The sequence below is a fragment of the Alligator mississippiensis genome, chromosome 11, assembly GCF_030867095.1.
Source record: "Alligator mississippiensis isolate rAllMis1 chromosome 11, rAllMis1, whole genome shotgun sequence".
Classification (NCBI taxonomy): Eukaryota; Metazoa; Chordata; order Crocodylia; family Alligatoridae; genus Alligator; species Alligator mississippiensis.
The window spans coordinates 27881789-27909023 of record NC_081834.1 but is presented as its reverse complement, the minus strand read 5'-3'; the positions used below and the strand labels follow the sequence as shown (position 1 = coordinate 27909023).

Genomic DNA, 27235 nt, shown 5'->3' with positions numbered 1-27235 from the left:
CAGCAGTCTGAACAAGAGGAGTTTGTGCTTTGGAGTACAACCTCTTCGGTCCATTTTTATACAAGAGATCACTGAACAATGCTGTCCTCTTCATTTATAACAGCTCTCATCACTGCAGTAGCCAAGTGCCTGATCCTGCCCAAATTGTGTAATCTCATTAGCTGTTTTTACAATAGTCATCTCTTGTGGTGCTTAATGTCTAGAAGGCAGAACTCTTTCTTTCCAAAAGCTGAACTGGAAGGGTGATTATGTGGTGGACAGTGTTGTTTTGTGGCTGACCATGATGTGAATTGCCCTGCTCCATTGCTTTTACTGTGTTCATCCCATTCTGTTCCCTCCTTGTTGACACAGCAGCTGCAGCGGGAGAATTCTGTGGGAGTGACTTCTCTATAGCTCAAAACTCCCGGGCAGACTTCTCTAACTCCCATCAGAGCTGGGCAGACCAAGCCTAGCTGCTACTTGCCTTGCCTTCTGAGCCTTGGCTCCATGCGAGTGCACGCGACAGCCTTCAGCACACTTGAATCGCGGCTCTGCATGCTGGATCTAGCCCACGCACCAGCAGCCTGCACAGCCAGAAAAGTTGAATGCTGCTGGTCTATGTGGTACAAATAAAGAACCTAAAGATATTTAATGTTTGGTAGGGATGTACATTACTCGGAGAAGACTGCACCGCGGTGTTCAGATCTGTTGCAGTTTGCCTGGTGCCCCTCACTTGCCTTGCCTGAGGGCGAATGCTCAGGCAGCAGTGTCTCTCAGAACGGGGAGCATGCAGATTTTGAATGAATTGGGGCCTGTTGTGACTGGAATATATTGCTTTTTCTTTCAGGGCAGTTTGAGGATCCCTGGGCATTGGATCTGATCTGCTGAGAGCAGGTGTGTGCCTGGAGGCTTAGTTTCACCACACGCCCAGGCAGTGTTGTCATCCTGCCCGTGCTAAGCAGCCCCTCAGTGCATGGGTCCCATAGGAGGCAGGCCTCGACTTCTCTCCTCTGGACTTGTTGCTTGCTGACAACGGAGAAGCTAGGGTTGCGGTGGACGGCAGCTGGCCCGTGGTGTCGGTGTGAAAGCAAAGGCCGGAGTCCTCTGCTGCAAGCAGCTCGCTCCTAGTCCGAGTTGGGATAGGGACCAACCCCTCCGCCCCGCGGCCTGGGCGAGCGCTCCCACGTCTGTCCCCGGGAGGGAGGAGGACGAGCAGGGCGCGGGCCGGCGGGGTGGGGCGGGGCGGGGCCAAGGCGGCTGCGCGCGCTCCCGGCGGCTCCCGGGGCAGAGGCGCCGCTGGGCGGGTCCGTGCGCCTGCGCGGTGGGGGCGTCCTGCGGACATGGCTCGGCCCCTGGCGCCCGCACACCGCCGCACGGCGCTGGAGCGGCCCGACAAGTTCGTGTCCGAGCGATACTTCACCGACTGCAACCTCCGCGGCAGGTGCGGCCCGGCCCGCCCCCGCCCGGGAGCGAGCGCACGTGCCCCCGGGCCGGGCTCGCGCGCAGCGGCCTCTCCCGCGGGCCCCGGGCTCCTCCGCTCGACCTCGGCCCGCGGCCCCGCCGACCGCAGCGCGGGACACGGGCCGGGCTCACAGCTGCTGCCACCGCCGCGGCCGCCCTGGCGGGGTGCAGGTGATGCTGCAGCGAGCAGGGCTCGGCATAGGCACGCGCGGCCCCGCTGCAGGATCGGGGCCTTAAAGCGCCGCATAGAAAGCGGGACGTGAGAGCAGGCTACGTACGAGGGGCGCTGGACAGCGCCCTGTCTGCTGCAGGGTGCAGATTGTGTGGTAGAACCAGCATTCAGAGAGAGTGCCCTCCAAGCCACACTTACTCTCGTGTTATCCTGTTGCTCTCATCTGCGCAGGCTGCCCCATGGTCTGGAGAAGGGGCGCCAGCTCAGTCTGGACTGGATGTGGTCCATGCGTCCGACCTGGCCTGATCCCAGCTGTGTGAGAGCAGCCTAGCCGGGACCCGATCCAGCCAGAAAGGGCTTGGAAATTTGGCAGTGGGGGAAGAAGCGGCAGTTTTAATTGCTACTGCTTCCCTGTTGCCAAATTTTGGATGTGTGGAGAACCACGAGTGCCAGATCTGACCCACGGGCTGGGAGTGGACTGCCCTGGTGGGAACGTGGCACAAGCATTGCTCCAGCAGGATGTATGCAAAGAAAAATGTATTTTTGTATATAAAAATCTCTTCAGTGCTATTTTGCTGGCAGTGAACACAACAGCCTTTGAAAGTTCATGTTTAGTTTTCAGAATTCAAACAAGCAAACCAGCTGTTGGGTTTAAAACTACTGGACTGTGTGTCTCTGCTAGATTGAAATTTCTGTCTACGCACAGCATCTCCTGTATTTAGTTCACATGAATACCTTTAAGGACAGTCCCTGGTTTAATGTGTCAGAGCCCCATTGCATGGACCTGGGGATTTGCCATTTGGTAGAGGGTTTTGTCTATTGCATGTGGCTTTTCGTGTGCCAGTGCAATCACTTAGGGAGCAACAGGGCCTCCCGCTTTTTAATACACACAAGGAAGCTTAAACAAATGCCTGTCAAACATAATGAGAAGCAAGGGTTTTCTGGTGATGCCTTTTATTGGGCCAACTGTATGGTTAGGAGAGCTGTAGACAAACTTTCACGCACTGAGTGCCCTTGTTTCTGGCTAGCATCCATGATCTAATTGGTATCTGAGTAGAAAACGAGCCAGTCAGCATAGGAGTCCCAGGACACAGCCTGGACATATCAGATTCCTCAGTGTGGCCACAGGAAGCCAGGGTGGACAGTGGCCTCACTGAACACCCTATAGGTAGGAACTGCTAGTCGGGGCTCTCTGCGCAGCTGGTGCAGGTCCCCTTTTCCCTTGTAACATGTGGCATGTATAGTTTAGGGTGAAGTGTTAGAGTCATCCTGCTCACTGCAGTCTCACCCTCTTTGCCAGGCTTTATGCATTGCAGGGGTGTTTATGTCCCAGAACAATCTTGGGTGGAACAGCATGGTGTCTGGCTGTGCTACTATGTGCAGAGAAGCTTGTATGAATGCTTTTGAACTGTCACAGCAGGCAGCAATGGGGGAGAAACATGACATGGAAGAGCAGCATCTACTCTCAGGGGTGCATAACACATACAGATCATGGGAAAATAGGACTGGAAGAAACCTCACAAGGTCAGCCCCTTGCTCAAGACAGAATCATCCCTGTCTAAACCATCCCAGCCAAGTGTCTGTCTAAGCTGCTCTAAAAATTTCCAGAGATGGAAATTGTTCAACTTCTCAAAGTGGCCTATTCTAATGACTGACCACCTCCAGAGAAAATTTCTCCTGATCTCCAGGCTACGTTTTCCCTGCTGCTGCTTGAGGCCGTTGCTCTTAGTCCTGTCCCCTACAGCCACAGGGAAAAGCCTATCTCCGTCCTCTCTATAATCACCCTTCAGGTTTTTAATAATACTCAGAACATTGAACATAGGATGTATCACATTCCAATGTCCTTGCAAAGGCATTTGTCAAGCTTTAGCAACTCTAGGGTAGAGAGACACAACAGATTTACACCAGGGCAGAAATGAAGCTGCAACACAAAATACAGCCCACCTCCTACAGAGGCGGTAGAATTTCCATCCTTGGGAATTTTTAAGAGCAGTTTAGACAAACCCTTGAATGAGATGACTCAGACAGGGATGTCCCTGCCTTGAGCAGGGGAGTTGGACTAGATGGCATCTTGAGGCCCCTTCCAGCCAGACATTTCTGTGATTCTGAGTCATGCTACTTGCAGGGAAAAAGTTACCCTAGAAATAGACTGGAACAGGGCTCTGGGATATCAGGTCAATTCCCTGCATTCATAGGCAATCATTTATACAGCAAGTCCTAAATATTATCTACTTCAGCCTCTCACACACCACAGCCTCAAAGCACCTCATGAAAACAAAGCCACAGACACCCTACAGCCTGTCACAGGTAAAATGAAGGGGAGACAAGGGATCTGCTCCAGCTCTGCTATTTCTGCTATACCAATATGTAGAAATGTCTGCCGTGGCAGGTACATATATGGCTGATTTTTCCACCTGCCTTGGCACTTGGCATCTTCAGGTTGCTTTTTCAGTGGCAAAGATATTATCGGTTAATATGCTTAGATGGTCCTCAGAAACTTGGGAGTAACTGCACACTGACATATGTCATGTAGGGCTGCAGCTTTAGTTGGCTTCACTCCTAGGTGTTCAAGGCAAACAGGCTAGGACTGACTCCCAAGTTATCTAGTGAAAAGCTATTATAATGGCACCTTCTGTGGGAATCTGCCATGGCAGAGCTGCTCATGGACCTGCCCCTGTATGAATTATACTAGTGTCAAAAGCAACATTAGTTACAGCAGTTGTTAATGCATCTTGTGTCAACACCCACTGCTGCTTACATAGAAAGCATAGTTTGTGGGAACTGCAAAGTCTCAACCTCTTGGCACTTGATGGTGTGAGAATGTGTCAGGCAGAACAGATATACTGCTGTTGATGTGGCCCATGCTGAAATTCTTGTCAGGCTAATGAGATTGAGGATCACTAATTTTTAAAAGACTGGTTTGTTTAGGTTTTTTTCCCTTAAACTGAGTATTTCTTCAGTCACAAACTAGGAAAAACTGTGTTGTGCCAGACTAGGTCTGAAGTCTGGAAGACACATCCCCCGATGCCAGAATTTGGCTCCAAAGGGTCACAGATTTCATTTCCTTGCCTTGTCCTGCAGGCTTTTTGGGGACACCTGCCCCCTGGTTTCTCTCTCCTGCTTCCAGACTCCTCAGCGAATCCCATATGATGAAGCTGTCCAACAGAAATTCAGACCTGCAGCAGTCGGGGATGCCTTTGGGCCCACGTGAGTACCAGCCTTCGGGGAGTTTGCCAATGTGGGGAGATGGTATTTAAAATATGGTGGTCTTGTAAAATTGACATGTCCCCTCTGGAGCAATGTGTGTGATGATCAGGGATCCTGGTTTTCTCTGATTAAAAACTGCAAATTCTCTGATTAAAAACCCAAAATCCGTGATAAAAATTAAAGGCCCCCCACAGCCCCTCCCAGTGCTGCTGGTGCCCTGCACTCCCCCCCCACAGTCTCAACAGCCCTCCTGATGCCCTTTACAGCAGACCCACAGACATGCAGACACAGACACTGACACCCACCCCATCAGGTAAGTGTGTGTGGGGGGAAGGGGCAGGGCAGGGTGGGGGAAAGGGAAGGTGCTGGGGGAGTAGATCAAGAAGCGGGGGAGTGTGCCCCTGTGCCCGCTCCCAAGAGCAGGGGTGAGGGCAGGGATGCCACTCTGTGGGCCACACACATGCTGGCCGGCCTGACAAGAGGTTCGCACACGGAGGCCGCCACTACAACTCCTCCACTGTGCCCTGCGCTACCATCCCATGGCCACCTGAACGGCTTTGTGGGCAAGTGGCGCAGGGTGCGACAGCAGCAGTGCGGTGGCAACCATCATGTGCAGGCCACATATGTGCTGCCTGGCTGGGGGGTGAAACGAGGGGCTTGCATTCAGTGGCATGCCCCACAACCAGCTGCATATCTCCATGGTGGCATCTGCATGAAGGGTGGAGGGGCTTTCTGGGCAAGCACTGCCACTGCGGAGCCATGCCCTTCACCCCTAGATCCTAGAGGTAAGTGGGGCTTGGGGGCTGTGGGGCAGGGCTGGGGAAGATGGTTGAGGGCTGAGGGAGTGGGGGTGCTGCCGGCCCCAGGTGGCACATCACAGCTGGGAGCAGGACCAGGGGGTGGGGGCAGGGGTGCCTCTCTGTGGGGGGCTTTGCAGGCAAGTGATGCGGGATGCAGTGTGGTGGTGCCCGCCATGTGCAGGCCGTACACATGCTGCCTGGTCGGCTGCCCAAGGGAGGGGGAGAGGGAGGCTGGCATGCGGCCGGAGCACAGCTCCATGGCTGACTCTGTAGCCACGGCAAGGGTTGGGGGTGCGGGGGTGGGGTGGCTTGGGCTTGCACTTGCACATGGTGTTGCCGCTTACCTGGAGTGCGGCTGCTGCCTCCAAAACCTTCCGCTGCTGCTACAGAGCTCTGCCCGGAGCTGTGCGGCCAGCTGCTGGGCGGCAGCAGCAGCGTGGTTGTGGCCGGGTGGCATGCAGCCATCCCCACCACCACCCCGCGCCGTGCCGCTGCCTCCGGCCACACAGCTCCGAGCACGGCTCCGCAGTGGCAGTGGGAGGTTCTGGAGGCAGAGGCAGCCACCGCTGCTGCTTGCCTGTGGGGCTGCCCATGCCAGCGGTGACGGCCGCTGCGTACAAAACCTCCTGCTGCCGCTGCGGAGCCGTGCTCGGAGCTGTGCAGCCAGTGGCGCAGCGCAGCGTAGTGGTGGCCGGGCGGCGCGCAGTCATTCCCAGCCCCACCACCGCACCGCACCCCGCATCGCTTACTCACAAAGCCCCCCACAGAGGGGCACCTCTGCCCTCACCCCCTGGCCCTGCTCCCAGCTGTGATGTGCTGCCTGGGGCAGGCAGCACCCCTGCTCCCTCAGCCCCCAAACCATCTTCCCCAGCCCTGCCCCAAGCCCCACTTCCCTCCATGCTCCAGGGGCGAAGGGCGAGTGTGAACCCTGCCTTGACTGCCTCAGAGGCTTGGGCTCTGCCCTCCCCCTCTCTCTCCTCCTCCGGGCAGGGCTGGGGGTTTCCCGCCCTTTAGCAATTGGCTCCTAAGTGGAAAATCCGTGGATTTCTCTGCTAAAAAGAAAATGATGCGTTTTCTCCGATAAAAACAGAATCTGTGGTTTTCTCCATTTTTTCCGTGGGAAACGGAAAACCTGGATCCCTGGTGATGATCAGTTTCTACTCCCAGGGTCCACAGCCATGAATGACTAGTATTATCCGCAATGGCAGGGTACAGATATGGCTGATTTTTCCCCTCAACCTTGTTACTTGGCATCTTCAGGTTGCTTGTGCTTGTATACATATTATTCCTCACAACCCCCTTAATCCTCCCCCCCCACAACTAAGACAAAAAAATTGTGATTATCTTTGTTGAAGAGAAACTGAGGCACAGATAAATCAAGGCACTTGCCTAGGGTTTCATATCAAGTCAGTGTCGCGGGTGGGACTAAGCGGAGAGCCGGGTGCTCTGAAATCCCTGCCTGCTCTGCTGTGAATTCTTTCAGTTCCATATTTAGGATGCATGTGTATTTTTGATGTGTATGTTGGCCATAATGACAAAACTGTAGGCAAATTTCCCACCACCCATTGCTGTGCTGAGACAGTTAGAAAGGTGGCAGAGTTTCTGACATCAGTACCTGTTAGCAGATTCTTTGGCTATAAAACTTAACTCCAGACTAGAATATGGTCCAAGGTTTCTGCCTGGGGTATATTTCATTGGCTGTCATGAGCCCCTCAGTGACCAGCTTCCCTTTCGTGTGCCCTTCACAACAGCAATCCCTGGGCTTTGCTCCATACTAAGCTACAGAAAGGCAAGGAGTGTTTCTTTAAGCCCTGGACCTTCATAAACATAGCTGGTCAAGATTGTGTTGGCAAATATTGAATTTGGTGAAAAATTTAAATTTGGGTTGCGGGTGTCTGAGTTCAGGTTGCATCTGCAGATAGTTTTGGTCCAAAGGAAAATAGGGGGAAGAACTAGCAAATATCTGACGTTTCCATAATGAAACATATTGATTTTTCATTTCAAAGGGATCTTTTCATTGTGAAATGTAACCTGAAAATTAAATTATACATTTTTGTCTCAGGTTGAGCCAAAATGGCCTTTTTTTTTAAAGAATCTTTTTGCTCTGGTGGCAGACCTGGCAAATCCATTGTTCACACATTTCTGTTTGTGAAATCCTGTTGGTTTAATCCATTTCCACCCCCCCATCTGAGGTCCATTTCTGTCTGACAGGAAGCTGCTCCATCCCTGCTTCTCTGGTGTCACCTCACACTGATCAGGAGACCCCCTCTCCCCCCCCCCTCAACTTTGTCTCCCTCTTCTGCTTGCAGAAGGGGAGCTCCCTTCTCAACACTACCTAAGCGTACCTTTTGCACAACACTGGGCACATCTACACATTCATTAATGTGCAGTAGTTACTGTGCATTTAATTTAGTGCTTGTATAATCAAATAATAAATGCACAGTAACTGGAGTTACTGCGTGTTAGCACTGGCAAACACCTTTTTAGTGACGCTACTGTGCAGTAGCGTATTAGCACTGTCATGCTGTGACGCACTACTGCATAGTATTATTAGGCTATTGTGCAGTTAGCATCTCAAGCAGATGTACCCACTGACATGCAGGAATTGCAACACTGACTCAGGGCCTGGTTCTGTGCTGAGAATAGGTTGAATTACTGGTGCTCCACAGAACAGGTACCTGGGCTGGACTCAGACTCCTGGTTCTGTAGGGACCTGCTTGGTTTCTGAGAGACCATTGTCCACACTGTAATACCACCACAAAAACATTATCCACATGGGGACCATCTCAGCTAAGGTCACAGTGATCTCCCAGGATGTTCCTGCTGACAGAGCCTGAAGCGTGTTGGCGGTGATGGGAAGCTTGTGCTGCTGCTTCCAAGCGCCCATGCTCATTCTATACAGAGCAGACTTGAGTGTCCAGCGCTCTTAGTGTGATGCCTTTCCCTTGGGCTGTTGTTGTCAGTAAGAGGCAAGCCCTGGAGGAACTGTCTCCTGTGGATTTGCATGCCCTAAGCAGCTTTCCTGTGGATATCCCTAGAAGTTTTAACCAGACTGTAATGAAACATCCCTTGCTTGGAGGTGCAGTTTTTAGTGCAGTGACATGGCTGTGTTCTCTCTCAGATGGTGGACCTGCTGGTTTAAAGTGGAGCTCAGCATCCCACGGGAGTGGGCAGGGAAGGAAGTGCATCTCCTTTGGGACAGTGATGGGGAGGCCATGGTGTGGAGGGACTCGCAGCCAGTCCAGGTGAGATGAGGTGCAGGGGTCAGCCTGGGAGCTTTGCTCTGGGTACCTGCCAGGCCACTGCAGCAGCCTGACCAACTTCCGTGACCTCTCTTGTGGCCTTTTATAACAGGGACTTCAGGATTCCCTTCAGTTGAATCATACTGGGTTTTTCCTTTCCTCTGAATCAGCAGAGCCCAAGTTATCCAAACCCATTTCCTCATGTAGCCTGCGGGGCTGGAATTTGGTAGCAGCAACATTATTTGTTGTGGCTCCAGGAGCAACAGGATCCACTACTCCTGCCACCAAGTTTCCAGCCCCGTAGGCCAAATAGCACGGCTCCATGGGCCAGATCTTGGTCTCTTCTACTCTAAGTAGTACTCCTTCCTCCTTTTTTTTTTTTTTTTTTTTTTAGAGTGGACAGGGGTTAAAGTAACATTCCCGCTATTTGCCCACAGCATGCAGGCTGTTCTGGGGTTTTATTAAAGCTAACAGCAGCGCCCAGGAAGAGCCAGTCCTTTCCATCACATGCCTTGTGAATGATCAGTACTGCTGGGAGGAGGTGTCAAAAAGATAATGAGCTCAGGCCCCCCTATCTTCCAGTAAATGCCCTCTGTGTGCAGCGCTCTATGGTGACCTGCCGCATATCTGTATGGCCACATCACAAGAATCCTTGCATCACTGATTCTGCCCTGAGACCCTCTGGCGGCCCCTCTCTCACGTGTGTATTGTCTCCGAACCGTGACAACAATGTTCCAAGCTCAAATGTCCACCCTCCTACTTTTCCACACAGGGCTTGACTAGAGAAGGTGAGAAGACTAGCTATATCCTGACAGACAGCCTCATGGAGACAGACCCTCACAAGTGAGTATTCAAGGAAGCCCATGCCCAACTTACACTTCTATGGCCCCCCCTCTGCTTGTGAGGAGCCTGAGGAGGAAAGCGTCCATGACTCCCTACAGCTTCATTTGCCAAATCACGAGGAGAGCCATATTGCCACATTGTCACCCATGGTCTGGAGATGGCAGCTGGCTGGATAACAGGGGCAAGACATATCCATACTTGTGCATCAGGGCATAAGTTATTCACTTGCTGGGGTCTGTGTGAGGTTCTCCCTCCAGTCCACAACCCAGCACACAGTGCTGTACAGTGAGGCAGGTATGAGATGCCTTACTCAGAAGCACCTGGATTGGCCACCAGGAGAGGCAGCTGTTGGCCTTGCTCTGACAGGCCTTTGGTCTGGTATCTACTTCTGAGGAGCCTTGTTTCCGAGTCACTCGCTGCCTGTGGAATGTGTCTGGTGCTCTCTGGCTCAGTGAGGGCGGAGGGATGGGACCCGTGGCCCCTTTGCTTCCTTTCTGTTCTCGTTTCTCCAGTCTGAGCCTCTATATGGAGGTTGCCTGCAACGGCCTCTTTGGGGCTGGGAAGGGCACCATGATTGCACCTCCGGACCCTGACAAGAAATTCACTCTGAATAAAGCGGAGCTGGTCGTCTTCAATAGGGATGTCCATGAGCTGCTGGTAGACTTTGAGATACTGTTGGACATGGCCAAGGTACATGCTCTTTTCCTCTGTCTCTGCTTTTCCACCTTCTCTGCCTCCTTTCCTCCTCTGTCTTATGACTTCCCCTTCGTTTCCCTTCCTCTCCCAGTGCTCCAGCCCTTTCCTCTGCCAAGCAACCTGGAAGAGTAAGTATTGGCTATCGTTTCATAGTTTCATAGTTGGTAGGGTTGGAAGGGACCTGAGCAGATCATCAAGTCCAACCCCCTGCCACGGGCAGGAAAGAATGCTGGGGTCAAACAACCCCGGCTAGGTGATTATCTATCCTCTTTTTGAAGACCCCCAGGGTACGGGTGAGCACCACTTCACTTGGAAGTTGGTTCCAGATCCTAGCCGCCCTGACTGTGAAGTAGTGCCTCCTGATGTCTAGCCTGAATCTACTCTCAGTCACCTTATGGCCATTATTCCTAGTTACTCCTGGTAGTGCTCGGGGGAACAGGGTCTCTCCCATTCCCCACTGGTCCCCCTTGGTAAGTTTATAGATGGCAGATCCCCTCTCAGCCTTCTCTTGTGGAGGCTGAACAGGTTCAGGTCCCATAGCCTCTCTTCGTAAGGTCTGTACTGCTGTCCCCGGATCATGTGAGTGGCCCTCCTCTGGACCCTCTCAATGCTGTCCATATCCTTCCTGAAGTGCGGCGCCCAGAACTGGATGCAGTACTCCAACTGCAGCCTGACCAGTGCCGCATAGAAGGGGAGGATCACCTCCTTGGACCTGCTCGTGATGCATCTGTGGATGCATGACAGGGTGCGGTTAGCCCTACTGACTGTGTCCTCACATTGGCAGCCCATGTTCGTCTTGGAATCAGTAATGACTCCAAGGTCCTTTTCTGCCTCTGTGCTGACAAGAAGGGCGTTCCCCAGCCTGTAGGTATGCTGCTGGGTCTTCCTCCCCAGGTGCAGTACCTTGCACTTGTCAGTATTGAAAACCATCCTATTCTCATCTGCCCACCCTTGAAACATGTCCAGGTCTAGCTGTAGCCTGTCCCTTCTTCTAACATGCCCACTTCTCCCCACATCTTAGTGTCATCCGCAAACTTTAACAAGGTGCTTTTCACCCCCTTGTCCAAGTCACTGATGAAGATGTTGAACAGTGCGGGCCTGAGGACCGAGCCCTGGGGGACCCCACTGCCCACATCCTTCCAGGTTGAAAACGATCCATCCACCACCACTCTCTCGGTGTGGCCCTCCAGCTAATTTTTGACCCATTGTTGCTTGAATTTACCTGGCAACATCTCCCATTGGGCCAGCCAGAGGCATGAAGGCCCCAGAAGCACAAGGGCCCTTTGCTGAGGGGAATGCTCCTTTTGTGTCCGTGTAGAATTGGGCAGCGTATGACACTGTGGGGGGGTGGAGAGTGGACACAAGGCAGGAAAGGGGGTCTCTGTGTATGTCCTGCTCACATGTGCAGGGATTCAGACCCAGTCTCTGTAGGGTGGGGTCTACTAGCCTTTCCAGTCTGGGAGGTGCTAAGCTCATGGTTCAGCTCTCCTTGCTTCTCCCCTCCATCAGCACCTTGGGGAGAAAAACCAGAGGAGCTTCCAGGCTCTGTACACAGCTAACCAGATGGTGAACCTCTGTGACGTCACAGACCCATCCACCTTCACTGCAGCTCACCAGCTTGCCTCCACCTTCTTCAGCCAGAGGAATGGAGAGAGCCAGCACACGATCCATGCCATGGGCCACTGCCACATTGATTCGGGTAAGAGCGTGGCTAGGCTATCATAGGCACCTGTTGAATGGTCTGAGATTTAGTAGGCCTGGCCCTTGGCTTTGGGAGGAACCCGGTTCAAAGCAGATAGTGGGCCAGGAGGCACTGAGTGCATGGTGGAAGTGATGGTCTGAGCCTCTAGGATAAGGATTATCTCTGTTACCCTTTGCAAAAGGTGTTTAGCCTTGTCTGGCTTGATGAAGCATGAGTTAAAAGGCATTTTGATGGAGGAGCCTGTGATAGCCTCTTGTGCCTGGACCTTGCCTCACTTGGATTTCATACTTCCAGCATGGATTGGGCCTTGCTAGGGAAATAGGAGTGGAGAGCCCAGGACACCAGCACATCTGCGCTGGACAAGAGTGTTGCTGGGGCAGGAGATGAAGAAAGACCTCTTGCCTCTGCACTTGTAACCACACTTCTTGCAATGCAGGTGCATTAATAGGCATATTTTGTTGATGTCTTTGGTGCTGCTCTGTGCTCAGTTCTTGTTAAAGGCAGCATAGCTCAGGTCCTAGGCAGGTCTCACTTCTGTCTTGGCCACCTGGAGAAGATAGCACAGAATGGCTTCTGGCAGGCAGCTTGGGGTGTGTGTATGTGTGTGACATCATAGTTTCATAGTAGGTAGGGTTGGAAGGGACCTGAGCAGATCATCAAGTCCAACCCCCTGCCATGGCAGGAAAGAATGCTGGGGTCAAATGACCCTGGCTAGGTGTCTATCTAGCCTTCTTTTTGAAGACCCTCAGGGTAGGATCAAGGACCACTTCCCTTGAAAGTTGGTTCCAGATCCTAGCCACCCTGACTGTGAAATAGTGCCTCCTGATATCTAGCCTGAATCTACTTTCCATCAACTTATGGCCATTATTCCTAGTTACTCCCGGTAGTGCTCGGGGGAACAGGGATTCTCCCATTGCGTGCTGGTCCCCCTTGGTCAATCTGTAGACATCCACCAGATCCCCTCTCAGCCTTCTCTTGTGGAGGCTGAACAGGTTCAGGTCCTGTAGCCTCCCCTCGTAGGCCCTGCCTTGCTGCCACCAGTCATGTGATTGGCCCTCCTCTGGACCCTCTCTATATTGTCCACATCCCTTCTGAAGTGCGGCGCCCAGAACTGGACACAGTACTCCAACTGCAACCTGACCAATGTCGCACAGAGGGGGAGGTTCACCTCCCTGGACCTGCTCATGATGCACAGCCATTTGAGATACAAAGGCCACAAAGCTGCCCATGTTCCCATAGCCTGGCTGTGGCCGTACGAGGAGTCCATCCGGAAATGTGCTCGCAGCTGGGTGACCGTTGTCCGCTTGATGGAAAAGAACCCGGGCTTGACCTTTACCTGTTCCCAGGTGAGTTGCTGTCTCCTGCCTGCAGGTGGACAATGAAACTCCCTCAGGAAATACAGATGGGAATTGCTTAAGAGTCTGTGCCTGTTCTCTGGACAGAGCTGGTTGGGGCTGCTGCTGTGAAACTCTACACAGGACTCCTTCTCTGGTGTGGGGCCCGATGCATACTCAGTCACAGGAGCTAGGTGCCCGTGGTGTCCTGTATTTTAGCCAAGAGCCGTCTGCCTGGTTGTATTTGCAGTGCCCTTTGATACCTATTGAAAAATCCAGGCTTGTAGATGCCTAAAGCCAGAAGCTCAGCTGTGTGCTGTCTTCCCCAAGCCTATGAGAGCTGGAAGTAGCCTCCATCAGGTGACAAGCTTTGTCTTCTCCCCAGGCACAGCAGTTGGAGTGGGTGAGGAACTGGTACCCTGGGCTGTATGCTCAGATTCAGGACTTTGCCAGGAAGGGACAGTTCATACCTGTTGGAGGCACCTGGGTAGAAATGGTAAGAACATGGCAGCCCTGGCCCATCGCTTCCTGAGCTCCTCTGCACAGGAGCAGGCCCAGGACACCCCAGGCCCCCAGAAAAAGGAATGCCAGAATTCAGTCAGTTCAGGGGGCCTGGAACACAGCAGTTACTGAGGTGTGTTGTTCAGTCCTGCTAGGGCCCATTTGCCCTCAAACCAACTCCGTCTCTCTCCTGACCAAGGCAGTTGCCAAGATGTGCTGGCAGCAACTCTTCTATTCTCCCCTAGGCCCCCCTTTGTCTGGAGAGCACATCAAGTCTACATGTGGCTGCCCTGCCTCGGTTGGCAGCTGTCAGGCTTTGCTCTGTCCTGGGAGGGCAACGGTGGGGGCTGTGGTTCAGGGGGCGAGAGCAGAGGGCACCCTCACTCTGCACAGTGTTCATCAGGCCTGTGGTTCCCCCACCCCAGGATGGGAACCTGCCCAGTGGGGAGTCGATGGTGCGCCAGTTCCTGCAGGGCCAGCGGTTCTTCCAGGAGCAGTTTGGGAAGCTCTGCACGGAGGTATGCACTCCTCGCTGCAGCTCTTTGCATTCTTGCTCCATGTGGGCAGAGTGCTCTGTGCTTTCCTTTCTAGAGCTGGTATTCCCAGGGTCTCTGCTTCATTTCTGCGGGGTGAATTCCCTCGGGAAAGTCCAGCCAGCCTGGCCTCCTGGAGCCCAAGATAACCCTGAGTGGGGTACCCTCCAGCTCCTCAGTGTCCAGTTCATCTAGGACCCAATACCCAGCAGTGTGTCCATGAGGTGCTGGGTCCCTGTGCTGGGCACGAGGATCCGGGTGATACTTGGCTCGTTTTTACTGTTGCTCAAAGCCAGGAGTGGGGGAGGGGAGTGTCATGCTAATGTATGTATCCCTGCCTGCGTACACAGCCTGAGGGAGCTCTGGGCATGGGACTGTCTGTGTTTCTCTCCCTGCTCCCAGTTCTGGCTGCCAGACACCTTTGGATACTCTGCCCAGCTGCCCCAGTTGATGCGCGGCTGTGGAATATGGCGGTTCCTCACTCAGAAACTCAGCTGGAGCCTGGTGAACACCTTTCCAGTAAGTGGCTATGCTGGCATGGGAATGGGCATGGGTCTAGTAGGCTCTGCTCTGGTTCTTCCTGCGGGCTGAACAGCTCCTTCAGCCTCCTAGGTAGAGCTGGGGACAGGCCTAGTTCATGGCTTTAGTGAAGTCACACTTTGCTGATCCCAGCACACTCAGCTGGTTCTTGGGTCCTTGGAGGATGGTAGGAAGTGGCCCAGAGACCATATCTCAGTTTCTGGCCTGTCTGTATGTGCTTCCTTCAGGCTTACTGTTGCATACTCCAAAGCCAACTTCTGAAGGGAGATGTGATTTGAGCACAGGCCTGGCAAGCAAAAAGTCCTCTAGTTGTCACCCTCTGATTCCATCCTGTAGCAGCTCCTAAGGTGCCAGCCCAGTTGATCTTTGAGGCTCCTTGCAGTACCCAATGTATGTAGCAGGGTGGGGAGCAGCGCAGCACACAAGAGAAGCAGTAGGGGCTGCAGGAGCAGTGGTAGGGGTATCACTGATGTAATCGGCTCCCATCTGCTGATTCCTTTGTTGGTTCCACCTTTGGTATTTGGTTTATATGCAGTCCTGTGTAGAAATGGGAATGTGTGGAGCACAACTGGCTGTTAGACCACTAGTCAATGTCACAAGATACCTGTCAGGTTAGGAGTGCATGTGTATCCATGGGCTGTGCAATGGCCAGTCTGTTATAGTGTGCAGGTGTGCATGTGAGTGCAGGATCCCCCTGTGCATTGGGGCAAGTGTATGTTTATGTTCATGTGAGATCCCCCATGCACTGGTGTGTTTGTATGTGTGTATTGGTGAGCAGGACAGAATCAGGAGTCTTGAAGCCCAAGACAAGGCGATCTTGGCTATGGATGACCAGGTGTTGAACATCTTCGAAAAATGAATGGTGGGCAGCCAGGTGTCTCCTTGTAGTATTACTGCACTCTGTTCAGCCCAGCAGGGCTCCCCCTGGAGCCTCCAGGAGACACCACAGCTTCAATAGGTTGATGCCTTGCTCTCTTCTAGCACCACACCTTTTTCTGGGAAGGCATTGATGGCTCCAGTGTTCTGGCCCATTTCCCACCTGGCGACTCGTATGGAATGCAAGGCTTCGTGGAAGAGGTGAGTGAAGCAAACTCTCAACCAGGTGGGCTCTCCCCTGCCTCTCTGCCCCAGCACATCCAGCAAGCAGAGAAATGCCAGCCACCCTGCACCTGAGCTGCAGGAGGGAGTCCTGCTTGGAGAGGTTGTAACTCTGAAGAACAGTCTGACTGTGTGTCTGTGATTTGGACTGTGATAATCAACTACATTCTAGAGAGAAACATAGAGTGGAGGGTTGATGGGTCACTGAGGGATGGGTCCAGGGCCATCCCTAGGGGGTGCGAATCAGGGCAACTGCCCCAGGCCCCACGCTTTGCGGGGCCCTGTGGAGCTGGGCGGAGCAGCAGTGGTGTGGAGCTGGGCAGGGTGGCGGCTCCGCGTCCAGCTGCTCACTACCCCCCACCCCTGCCGCCGGTGGTGGCAGCTTCTTTGGGTCCAGGGCCTGTGGGATCTGAGCGGGGGCGGAGACCCACATGGGCTGATTTGCCCCGGGGCCCTGCACCCTGCTTGGGTCTCATTTGAATGGGCTGTTGCATTTCCAGCTCCCCCTGCTGGATATAACGTGGTAGCCAGGCCTGAAAAGTGAACAACCATGGTGGGGAGCACTCAGCGACATGTCTGATGGTAATGTCTGCAGAGGCTTCCTTGGTCTCATGGTGCATGATGGCCCTGAGAGCCTGTGGCATGTGTGTGTACAATCCCTTCCAGATGCTGAAGACTGTGAATAACAACAAAGACAAAGGCCGTGTGAACCACAGTGTTGCTCTCTTTGGCTTTGGAGATGGAGGAGGTGGCCCAACCCAGAAGATGCTGGACAGGATGAAGAGAATGAAGGACATTGATGGGCTGCCCAGGTGAGAGGAAAGTTCCCTACCCTGTTCAGGCTCAGTGGAATACACAGCTGGCTCTCAAGGATGCATCTGCTAACTCCTTTTGTTTTCACATGCTGAAAAATTGGGAGGGGTCTGCTGATGTTTCATAGCTGCTCACAATCTGCCTTCTTGTATCTCTCATCCAAAGGGTTCAGATGTCTACACCTGACCAGTTTTTTTCTGTCTTGGAGAGAGATGGGTCACAGCTGTACACCTGGATAGGAGAGCTGTTTCTGGAGCTGCATAATGGCACATACACTACCCAGGCTCAGGTAACCCCAGGGATCATGTTAGACAGTAGGCAGACAAGGTTCTTTGGGTAAATCTGATATCTTTTATTAGACCAACTGAATAGTTGGAAACATTCTTCTTAGCAAGCTTTGGGTTTAAAAACCCTTCATCAGGCTGAGGAAGCATCTGCAGTTGGTGTGTGCTCTTCCTGGATGGAATGAATAGTAAATGGAATTCCATCCAGGAAGAGCACACACCAACTGCAGGTGCTTCCTCAGCCTGACGAAGGGTTTTGAAATCCCAAAGCTTGCTAAGAAGAATTTTTCCAACTGTTTAGTTGGTCTAAAGAAGATATCAGATTTACCCAAAGAACCTTGCTTGCCTACGTCCTTAGACCAACACGGCTACAACCTACACCTCTGTTAGACAGAAGGGAACACTCGCAACCCACGTTCAGACACACCCAGCAGCAGACTCTTGTGTCATGTCTACAATGAATTCAAGTGTAGGCACACCTTATTTCACTTCCTAGGTCTAATGCACTGGCACAAAGTTGGTGAGTTTGGCTTTTCAGTGCTATTGGGGAATGGTGAAAGCCCAAAGGAAAACCAGTTGTTTTGTGGGGTCAGGGTTTTCTTTGTTTTCAAACCTTCTATCCCAGGTACAAGCACTTTGACAGGATACATTTAAACGTGTTCTATGGAACTCTTCAAAAGAGCTCTTCTCTCCTGGCTTGGAACACAAGTTGGAGCTGCTCATTGGAGATCAGGATGATGCCCCTGCACAGGGGAGTTGTCCTGTATTCAGAGAGTTTTCTCACCCTTCTGTTTTCTACAGCATGCAGGAGTACTTTTAATCCCTTCCCCTAAGAGCTTCCTAGCTCCCCAGTTACATACTGAAAATAATTAGGTTTGTTGTGCTTGTTTACTGTTGATAACGCAAGTGTGAATCACTGCATTTTGGGAAGAACCATCTTCTAGAACAAAGCTCATGCCCAAGTGGCAGCAGTCTTTGCTGCTGTAGTGGGAGGGGGTTGTGTGGAGAAGGTGCTCCCAGGCAAAAGATTGTCTTATTGTCAACTGATATTAGTTACCTATGTTCCCACATGTAGTTTAGATGCCTGCACGTGCTTCTGAGGAATGATCATTCTAAAACCCATTTTATTTTTGCTTTGGGATCAGATAAAGAAAGGCAATCGGGAATGTGAGCGGATACTGCATGATGTTGAAGTCCTGAGCAGTTTGGCCCTGGCACAGAAAAGTGCTTTCCCATATCCTGCCACCAAACTGCAGCATCTCTGGAGGTAAACTAGTTTATCTGAGTACCATCACTAACTGGGTCAAGTTGCCCCAAGAATTGCACCCATTTATAATACCTGATTGATCAAACACTTTGACACTATGGTTTAGACATGGATGATCCTGCCTTGACCAAAGCGTTGGACTGGATGACCTCCTGGCATCTCTTCTAGCCATATTGTTATCTTTTTATGATACTAAGAATTTATCCCAGGGAAAAGTAAACTTGTCTCAGTGATTTCCCAGCCCTGTGCCTTCTGCTCTCCCATACATTGGGAATCCTTTCAGAAGACTAGAGAATGCTTGAATGAACTCATAGCTTGGCGATCTCTTGGCCTGGGAGCCTACGACACAATTCCTTGTTTCCTATAACCATTGATCATGGCCCAGCATCAGTCATATTTTGGATGATGGAGGTGAAACCCAATGCCCAAAAACAGGTGTGAGATCTTCCTAGCTAGATGGTATTTCCTCTCAGCAGTCTGTAGGGTGTGGCAAGACTCATCCTTCAGAAGGAGGTTGTTGTAGTTCATGAAGAAGTGAATCTAATTCCGAGCTCCTGTTCCTTGGGGTTTAGGCTTCTGCTCCTGAATCAGTTCCATGATGTGTTGCCAGGCACCTGTATCCAGCTGGTAGCAGAGGATGCCATGAGATACTATGAAGGTGAGTGGAGAACACTGGGTTAGGGCCCAAGCAGGTTGTAAGACATTCTGCCGGGGGGGGGCTTCAAAGGTTTTGTACCTGCTTTTTGGTCCATTTGTAAACATTTGCCTGTGGTGCAGCTTCTTTGGAGCTCATGGGGCATGCATAACTCCATTAGGAAGACATGCTGTAGGCATTGGTAATAACTAACTCCCCTGTTTTCCTGCATTGAGTGTCCTGCTTCCTGTAGCAGCAGGTTGTATGAATAACATGGCCAATGGCTGGGTGAACACTGAATGTCATTCCTTGGCTGCTTTATGTGTCTGAAGGACCTAGCAAGCTTTTTCTTGCTTTACAAACCCTAACAATCTGCTCTTCACTCAAGTGGCTTCTCTTCACCCAGAAATCCGTGGTATGGGTACTCTCCTCCTGAAGGAAGCTGTGCAGTCCTTGATTGGAAAACTTTTGCCGACTGGCTCAGAAGCAGCCGAAAGCACTTTAATCCTGAACACATTGCCTTGGGAACGGACGGAAGTTATCTCCAGGGCCACACCAACCGGAGCAGACACCTTAGGTACTGCTGCACTGCCTACCTAAAAACTTCTAGGTCATCCTTCATGGAGCAGTGATTCACACTACGCCTCTTCATGGATAGCAGAGGAGGGGAGGTGGGTCTGGAAAAGTAGACCAATACAGCTATGAAAGATGCATATCTCAGCAGGATATACAGCTGTCACTCCTGAGGCACCTGTGACAGCAGTGCACGTGTCAGCCTTCAGGGCTTCAAGGTTATGCATGACCAGGATTTCCCTTGATTTATAGAAAGAGATTCCATTTCTCTCAGCACCACATGGAAGCTATCTTCACACAGGGAGGGGAAAAGGATCCTATAGATCCTGCATTCAGAGTAGTGGTTGGGTGGAGGTATTTAGTGTAGAAGGGGGCAATGAGAGAGAAGGCTCACATGGAGCCAGAGAGGGTATCTCCAATGAAGGGAAACTGAGTGAACTTCTTTGCCTCTATTTCTTTTAGCTCTTGTGAAGGTCTGTAGCATGGGCTATTCTGTGGTGAAGGACTCATTAACACCACCTCACCCTGTAAGGGTGGTTAAACAGGTGAGCTGCCCTGTGGGGTCCAACCTAGGGGGAGTTCCCTTCTGGATTAGGCCCTCTGACCGCCTCTGCCCCTGTGGCTTGTGTGGAGTGTGTGCTGTGCTGTCTTCTGATGTCTTTCCTTATTCACCAGTTGGATGGGTCCATTACCATGGAGAATGGGGTTATTGCAGCTCATCTGGACTCAATGGGACATGTGACATCGCTTCGTTTAGTGAGCTCTGGGAGGTGCGTTATATTTTTCTTCACACCAGTACAATGTGGGTTTCCTGTCACTCGGATGACCTCCAGAGGGTCCATCCATGCTGGACAGATTGTGCGATGAAGCCTGGTAGGGAGTCACTAGAAGCTTCCCCTTCATCCCTGAGCTTCATTTTACCTCAGGCCTCCTCTGGGACAGGAGTTCAGCCCCTCAGAGGAAAGTCTGGGTCACTTACCTCACCAAGTCTACTCCTAGAGAACCTCCCCTGTGAACCTCTAGCTCAGTGGCTTTGAACTTTCTTAGGCTGAAGGCACCCCCAAGAAATGCCAGCTATCAGTTGTCACTTACTTTTTGACTACAGAAAAATAAGAGTCTTCTGTTGCAAAGGACTCAGAAAGACTATTGCAGGTCAGAATGTTTTTGATGCTGTGGCTTCCTAATTGAAATCTCCAGCTTTATCTCATGAATCTTTTTTGCACTCCTAATAGTGCTAACATTGTGTTGCACCCTGTAGCATCCTTGATAGGATTTCACCTTTGTTGAGAGTCACTGCCCTAGCTGTACATACCTGTTGTAAGGTATGTACAGCTGATGTTGGAGTCTCATTTCAGGACTGCTTTATCTTTCATGATTTCTTGTTCAGTTACTGCTCATCTGCTGCTTTGTTTTAGGGAGTCAGTCCCTGAGGGTTCCTGTGCTAACCAGTTTGTGATATTTGATGACATTCCCTTGTACTGGGATGCCTGGGATGTGATGGATTATCATCTAGAAACCAGGTAGGTGAGTGGTGCCTTGTGAGCATAGACACTTCTTTAGGACTTGGCAAGGATCTTTGCCTCTTGGGGTTGTAGCAAGGAGCCAGTTTCCCAGAGGGAGAACAGAACTGTCGCAGTGGGAAGCCATGTTCTTGTTCTTTCCAGGCTTCTGCGTAGTGTGCATCACTGTAGTTTGGAGTATTTCTGTGCGTATCTCTGGTGAGAGCACTACAATCTGCAGGTGTCTGTGCTCTCCCCTTGTCTTGCGTCTTGCAGGAGCCTTTCATCAGCCCTGGAGATCACAAAGTCATCACCCTGGGCTCTCAGCTTTGTGTGTTAAAAACTTTTAGGAAGCCAGTCATGACCCTTGTGAAGCCGCTGGAAATTACCTTGCCAGGGGGCCTGCGAGGAAGTGTCAGATTCTCTCTGCAGATCAGTAAGAAGAGCATCATCACCCAAGAGGTCATCCTGGACGCCATGTGCCCTTATCTCCGATTCCTGACCCAGGTTTGGAAACGCCTGTGGAGGCCGCATCCTTGTGACACTGTCTGTGGTGGTGGGAGGAGAGAGAACCCTGGCATTCAGTAATACTATTTTTGTACACGTAGCTTCATGGGGCAAACCTTACCCCTTGTATTGTGCTCTCAAGCAAGCAGGAAGGCTGTGGAGTCTGCAGAACCCAAGTGCAGTTGCACCATGCCATAAACATCACTAAACAAATGGAGATGTGCCTGGAGGTGGTAAAAGTCACAGATGATCATGGCCAGGGCCTCCTAGACCACCCAACAGACTGCCCCTGCCTGGCAGCAGCCAAGATAGTAAACTTCTGTAATATACAGTATTATCACCACTGCTGCCCCACCTGGGTGCCCATTCAGCCTCCGTGTGCATTTACTCAGAGCATTAGGGTTGCAGTGGGATGGATTCTGATGTAGCCAGATTTTGCCCCAGGCAGAGCACAGCAGGGTACAGCTAGCATCTCCTGCCTGCCCTGAGCCTGCTTTCTGCTATTGCCTTGACTTTAGGTGGAGTGGAACGAGGCTCACAAGTTCTTGAAAGTGGAATTCCCTGTGCAGGCTCGGAGCATGAATGCCACCTATGAGATCCAGTTTGGCCACCTGCAGAGGCCAACACACTGGAATACGTCTTGGGACTGGGCCCGATTCGAGGTGAGAGAGGAGCAGCCCAGCTCCAAACTCTGGCCTGTAGATCAGAATAGCCCTGGTAGCTCTTCACTCACCCATCCCTTCCCTCCACACTGCACAGGCACTCAGAGAAGTCCTCCATCTGTTTGGAGCCCTGGCTTGCTTCAGGGGGTGTCACTTCTCCTTAAGGGATATCTGCCTGGAGCAGGTTCCCCTCATCTCGGGGGAGGCAGTTCTTTGTTAGGCAGGGTCCCTTAGTTCAGTGTTTCTCATCCCAGGGGTGGTGACCCAAAAGTGGGTCGCAAGAATATGTGAAAGGGTCACGAACAAACTTTAAAAATGGATTCTCCTTTAAAGGAGAAAATTGTGGGAAACTGGCTTTTCCTTTGCAGGCTGGCAGAGTACCAGCCTGTGAGGGCTACTTAGGGCCCCCCTGCCCCACACACCCACCCTCTGCCTCGCACACTGGGGTCTGGGGGCAGCGGGTCAAGAGTGAGGGGCACTGAGTCGGGACTGGCTATCGATGTTTACAAATGGGTGCTGGTACAAAGAAGGTTGAGAACCACTACCTTAGTTGACTGCAGCAGGGTTTGAAGGCACCCACACCAGCATAGGTGACGTGTAGGGGGGCATGGGGGGGGGCATATTCCCCCCCCCCCCCGAGATTGACCGCTGCCAAAGGTGCCACTGGTTTTTGCGGGCAGCTGCTGCCTGCACCTGCCCCCCCGCCACTGCCAAAGCAGCCGGTGGCAGCTGCAGGCAGTCCCTGCTTGCCCCCCTGCCACTGACACCACTCATGGCAGCTGCAGGTGGTCCTCGCTTGCCACTCGCCAATGATGACACTGCCAGCAGCGGGTGTGGGTGGTCTCTGCTCACTGACACATGCTGGGGGCGGTCCCCGCTCGCCGCCATGGTGCCCCCCCAGTCTCAGGAGGCACCAGTTTTTCATGCACACCAGGTTGTGGCTGTGGCTGGTATGTTGATAGGAGAGCGCCTTCCCTTGGGCTGTTTTGGAACAGCCTCAGAGACACTGAGCTTTCCTGCAACTGCTAACAACTGCCTGCCCTCTGGGGCTGCAGTTCCCTGCTGGAGGGGAAGCTGCTGGGTCTTTCACGGCCAGTTCAAGCTGTGCAAGAAGCAGTTGCAGCCCCAGCTGGGCTGCAGCTGCCAGGGAGTTTGGTGAGAGAGGATGAGAGCTTTGTCCTTCATGGGGACTGGATTGACAGCCACAGGCCCCCATTGCCAGATCCTGGCTCTTCACAGTGTCTGGGATCCATTTGTCTCCATAGATCTCTGCACTCACCCACTCCCAGTCCTTGCATCATTCATCATAGTTTCTCTAGCACCCGCCTTGCTGCACAGGTCTGAAAGGGCCATCCTGGACATCAGCCCCCTAATGCCTGACTGCTCATTCTACCCTTTCCCCGCCGCCACAGGTGTGGAGCCACAAGTGGATGGATCTGTCAGAGCATGGCTTCGGGGTAGCGCTGCTGAATGACAGCAAATATGGTGCCTCAGTGCATGGGAACACCATGAGCCTCTCACTGTGAGTGGGGGAGAAGGGCGGGGGCTTTGCCTGGGCCTAGAGGCTACAGCTGCCTCCCACCTGTCCTGCTGGTTTAACTTGGAAGGCGGGAGGACTGAGATGAGGGTTAACCCTTTCCTGCATCCCTGCAGCAGGCTTGAGTACCTGATGCTGCTTTAGGGGAGGTGGCACAAGATGGCTGCCTGTCACCAAATGGGCAAGGGCCTGGCTCATGGGTTCTTTCTTCTCCTTTGGTACTTCGCCCCTCAGGCTCAGTTGGCATTTGATCTCAAGGCACAATAGGGCCTGAGCCCAAGCCCCTTCCTGTTTCTTAGCAGAGGGAGTTAGCTGTCTTGTAGGTGGAAATCCTCCCTTAATGAGTTATTGTTACAGAGCCTGGCACTGTGTTGAGAGTTCAAGGAGCCTTTGTCATTGGGGAGGTGGGGGACCTGAGCGAGAGGTGAGGAATGTGTGCGCTATTTTGTAGGAGAGCCAGAGGGAGGGGAAGGGAGGGGGGGCTTGTATTTATCTGCTGCCACTTAGAGAATCCATGGCTATAATCCCCTTCATTCTCAGCCTGAGAGCACCTAAGTCCCCTGACACCACTGCAGATATGGGACACCATCAGTTCACTTATGCTGTGATGCCTCACCTGGGTGAGTTTTGGAGGGTGAACAGCTTGATTCTGTTCCTCACTCCCACTCAGGGAGTCTGTTCACTCCCTTAGGGTGGTGATGAGGAAAAGGTTCCCCTCTCTGTGTGGGGCAGAGGGATGCTGGGTGTGGAGGAAGTTCCCTTCCCCCTAGCATGGAAGGTACTGGCACTGTCTTCTCACTGGAGGGTGGCTCTTTTCTCTGTGTAGGCTCCTTCCAGGAGGCTGGTGTGATCCGTTACGCCTACTGCTTGAACTTCCCTCTCCACGCAATGCCGGCTGTCTCTGTGCAATGTCCACCCTGGAGCGCCTTCTGTGTGTCTTCCCCAGCTGTCGTGCTAGAAACCATCAAGCAGGCAAGTGCACCAAGGAGCGAGGCAAGGAGAGGACAACCAGGCTCTCTAAGATGAATGTGACTACAGAGCTGTGCCAGCTCTTGTGCTGGGGTCAGGCCCATGGAGAGCACTTGGGACTGACCCAGTGATGCTACTCTCAGTGTGACTCCATCCTATTTGTCCACACTTTAATCTGCTCGAATGACTCTTCTCCATTCCTCCTTTTGGAGCTGAGCCACTGCCCCCTTTTATTTCTTATTCATTGGATGATATGGATGAAGAGCACTGCAAATGGGACGCTTCAGTTCCACTGAGAATAGTCTGGGCTTGACCCCCTGTGCAGCCATCTTACTGATCTGCATGCTCTTTGTCCGGGCTGGTTCTTCCTGGTGGCATAATATCTCCCTTTCGTGGTTGCCCAGGGCACCAACTTCAAAAAAAGGGCTGGAGAGAAGCTTTGGTGATGCCTGACCTGTGGATGAGGCTCAGGGAATTATTTTGGGAAGCTGGAGGGATGCAAGTTTCACTTTCCAACACTTTTTAGGACTGATTTCAGAGCTGCGCAGCACCCATCTTTCTTTCCCAGTTCACTGTGGGACAAAGGGGCTGCTGCTTTTCTGGAAATCAGACCCCAGTGGCATCCTCATGTGAACACGAGGAGCCCAGGCAGGACAAGTGAAAATACTGCTTTGGTTCTTGATGAGTAAGAACTTGAGGCATCCCTGCAGGGAGGAGCAGAAATCAGCCTCTGCTCCAAATAAAGTACCTCAGCCAGGTTTTGTGCATGACCTCCCTGCCCTCAGGTGGATGGCCTGTGGGTAAGCAGGTGTGGTCCCTCCAGCTCCTCTCATTTAAATGGTGAGGCAAAGCTGCGGGGGCTTATTTGATGCCCTGAAAGAAGGCACAGGGCTGCCTGCCTGTCACAACTCTTGAGGAGACCCTTCCCCTCTGTCCTTTCAGGCTGAGGACAGGCCAGGCGTCCTGGTGGCCCGACTGTATGAGTCTCACGGCAGCACTGTAGTCACCTGGCTCCAGACCTGCTTTCCTGTGAAGGAAGCAATCATGTAAGTAAGAAGGAGGTGGAGGTCAAGGAAATACAGGGCCAGATTCCCAAAGGTACCTATGCCTGTAACTGGCCATTGAAATCAGTAGGCGATGTGTAAGCCTGAATACCTTTGTAAGTCTGGGCTTTCTTCCTTGTCTCTTCCTCTCCCAGATGTGACCTCCTAGAACGGGCAGACCCAACCAGCCACCTGCCGCTGGAGGAGCTTGGTGTGAAGCTTTCCTTTACGCCATTCCAAGTGATCTCCGTGCTCTTGGTCTTCGGGTAGTGAGCTACACTAGTATCCTATCCCTGAGCCAATGCCACAGGCAGCCGTCATCTGATAATTTCAGCAGCTCAGCTAATGGGCGCATGGACATCCCAAAGCACAGCTGCACAGTGGGCATAGCACAGAGAACCCCTTTCCCCAGAACATCATAGTAGGACACTACCATCTTAGTAGGACATGGCTGCCAAGTGTCAGTATCTTCTCAGGGCGGGGTTTCATAGTGATAGACAAAGGAGAGATCTGGTTTGGGTGGGCAGACAATGACAAGCCTGGTGCTGGGGTGGTTGATATCCTCAGGGACCAGCCTCAGCACAGAATCCTGGTGCGTGTGAGGTAGCGTCTCTAGAGTTCTCTCCCCGAGGATGTCCCCTCTGTTCCTTTCGCTCCCCCAAACCCAGCTGGTCCTTTGCTCCCTCCAGGGCACTTGCATTGCAGTGCTTTCCCTGGTGATGACAAAGCACCTTCTCTTTCTGTAAAGCTGCCCAGCCAAGAGCCTGGAAAGAAACAGCATTAAAGATGGACGAAGTTGCTGTGTTTGTTTACCTTTGACCTCTTGCACTTGCAGTGGAGGACCCCCCCTCCCCCCCCCCCCCAGCCTTCAGAGCATGAGGCAGACAGCAAGTGCCCACCTGCTCTCAGGTGAACTTCCTCCACAGCTTGATAACCACTTTATAAAGGTGGGCACTAGTGTCATCCCTATGGTAGAGGTGGGAGCTGAGGCACCAGGAGGTCAACTGATATACCCAAGTCCTCCAGTGGCCAAGCCAGGCAGGGAACCCAGGTCTCCTTATTCCCCGTCTAGTGCTCATTAGGCAGCACTGCAGACACCACCAGAGGGAGCCATGGGCTGTCACTGGCAATCATGCCAGGGAAAGGAGTCCAGGACCAGAGCTAGGCCTGTTGTGGCCATAGCATGGGATGCCTATCCCTGGGACAAGCCCTGCAGCTGCAATATCGACCTATTTCTGTAAGAGCACTGCTCTGAGAAGAGGCCATTACCTGTTCCCATGGAACAAAGGAGACATCGTATCCCTTGCTGGGCTGAGGTGCTCTTCCCAGCCATGTTTTC

The 27235-nt window shown here is 52.4% G+C and overlaps 1 protein-coding gene across 3 annotated transcripts; it reads left to right on the top strand.

The window, feature by feature from the left end:
* Nucleotides 1–1289: 1289 nt before the first annotated feature.
* On the top strand, nt 1290–26696 carry MAN2C1 (mannosidase alpha class 2C member 1). Of its 3 annotated transcripts, XM_059714741.1 has the most exons (26): nt 1290–1420; nt 4694–4819; nt 8741–8864; nt 9634–9704; nt 10217–10394; nt 11910–12099; nt 13342–13448; nt 13822–13932; nt 14363–14455; nt 14873–14989; nt 15992–16087; nt 16775–16920; nt 17087–17210; nt 18351–18472; nt 19045–19130; nt 19513–19683; nt 20142–20224; nt 20355–20449; nt 21095–21199; nt 21529–21685; nt 22204–22347; nt 23760–23869; nt 24425–24504; nt 24711–24856; nt 25796–25899; nt 26052–26696. In XM_059714741.1, exons 1-26 carry the CDS (start codon nt 1320–1322, stop codon nt 26164–26166), a joined length of 3102 nt encoding a protein of 1033 aa, XP_059570724.1. In that variant the 5' UTR covers nt 1290–1319; the 3' UTR covers nt 26167–26696. The 3 variants fall into 3 exon arrangements, with proteins under 3 accessions (XP_059570724.1, XP_059570725.1, XP_019333368.1); XM_059714742.1 differs by lacking the exon at nt 14363–14455; XM_019477823.2 differs by lacking the exons at nt 1290–1420; nt 8741–8864 and having other exon boundaries at nt 4731–4819.
* The last annotated feature ends 539 nt before the right edge of the window (nt 26697–27235 follow it).

What these genes read in the sequence shown, in the direction of transcription:
- MAN2C1 (XM_059714741.1), top strand. Translation starts at nt 1,320, where the DNA reads ATGGCTCGGCCCCTGGCGCCCGCACACCGCCGCACGGCGCTGGAGCGG. An exon ending in AACACCATGAGCCTCTCACT is followed by an intron (nt 23,870 to 24,424) that starts GTGAGTGGGGGA and finishes CTTCATTCTCAG; the next exon opens with CCTGAGAGCACCTAAGTCCC. An exon ending in TGCTGTGATGCCTCACCTGG is followed by an intron (nt 24,505 to 24,710) that starts GTGAGTTTTGGA and finishes TTCTCTGTGTAG; the next exon opens with GCTCCTTCCAGGAGGCTGGT.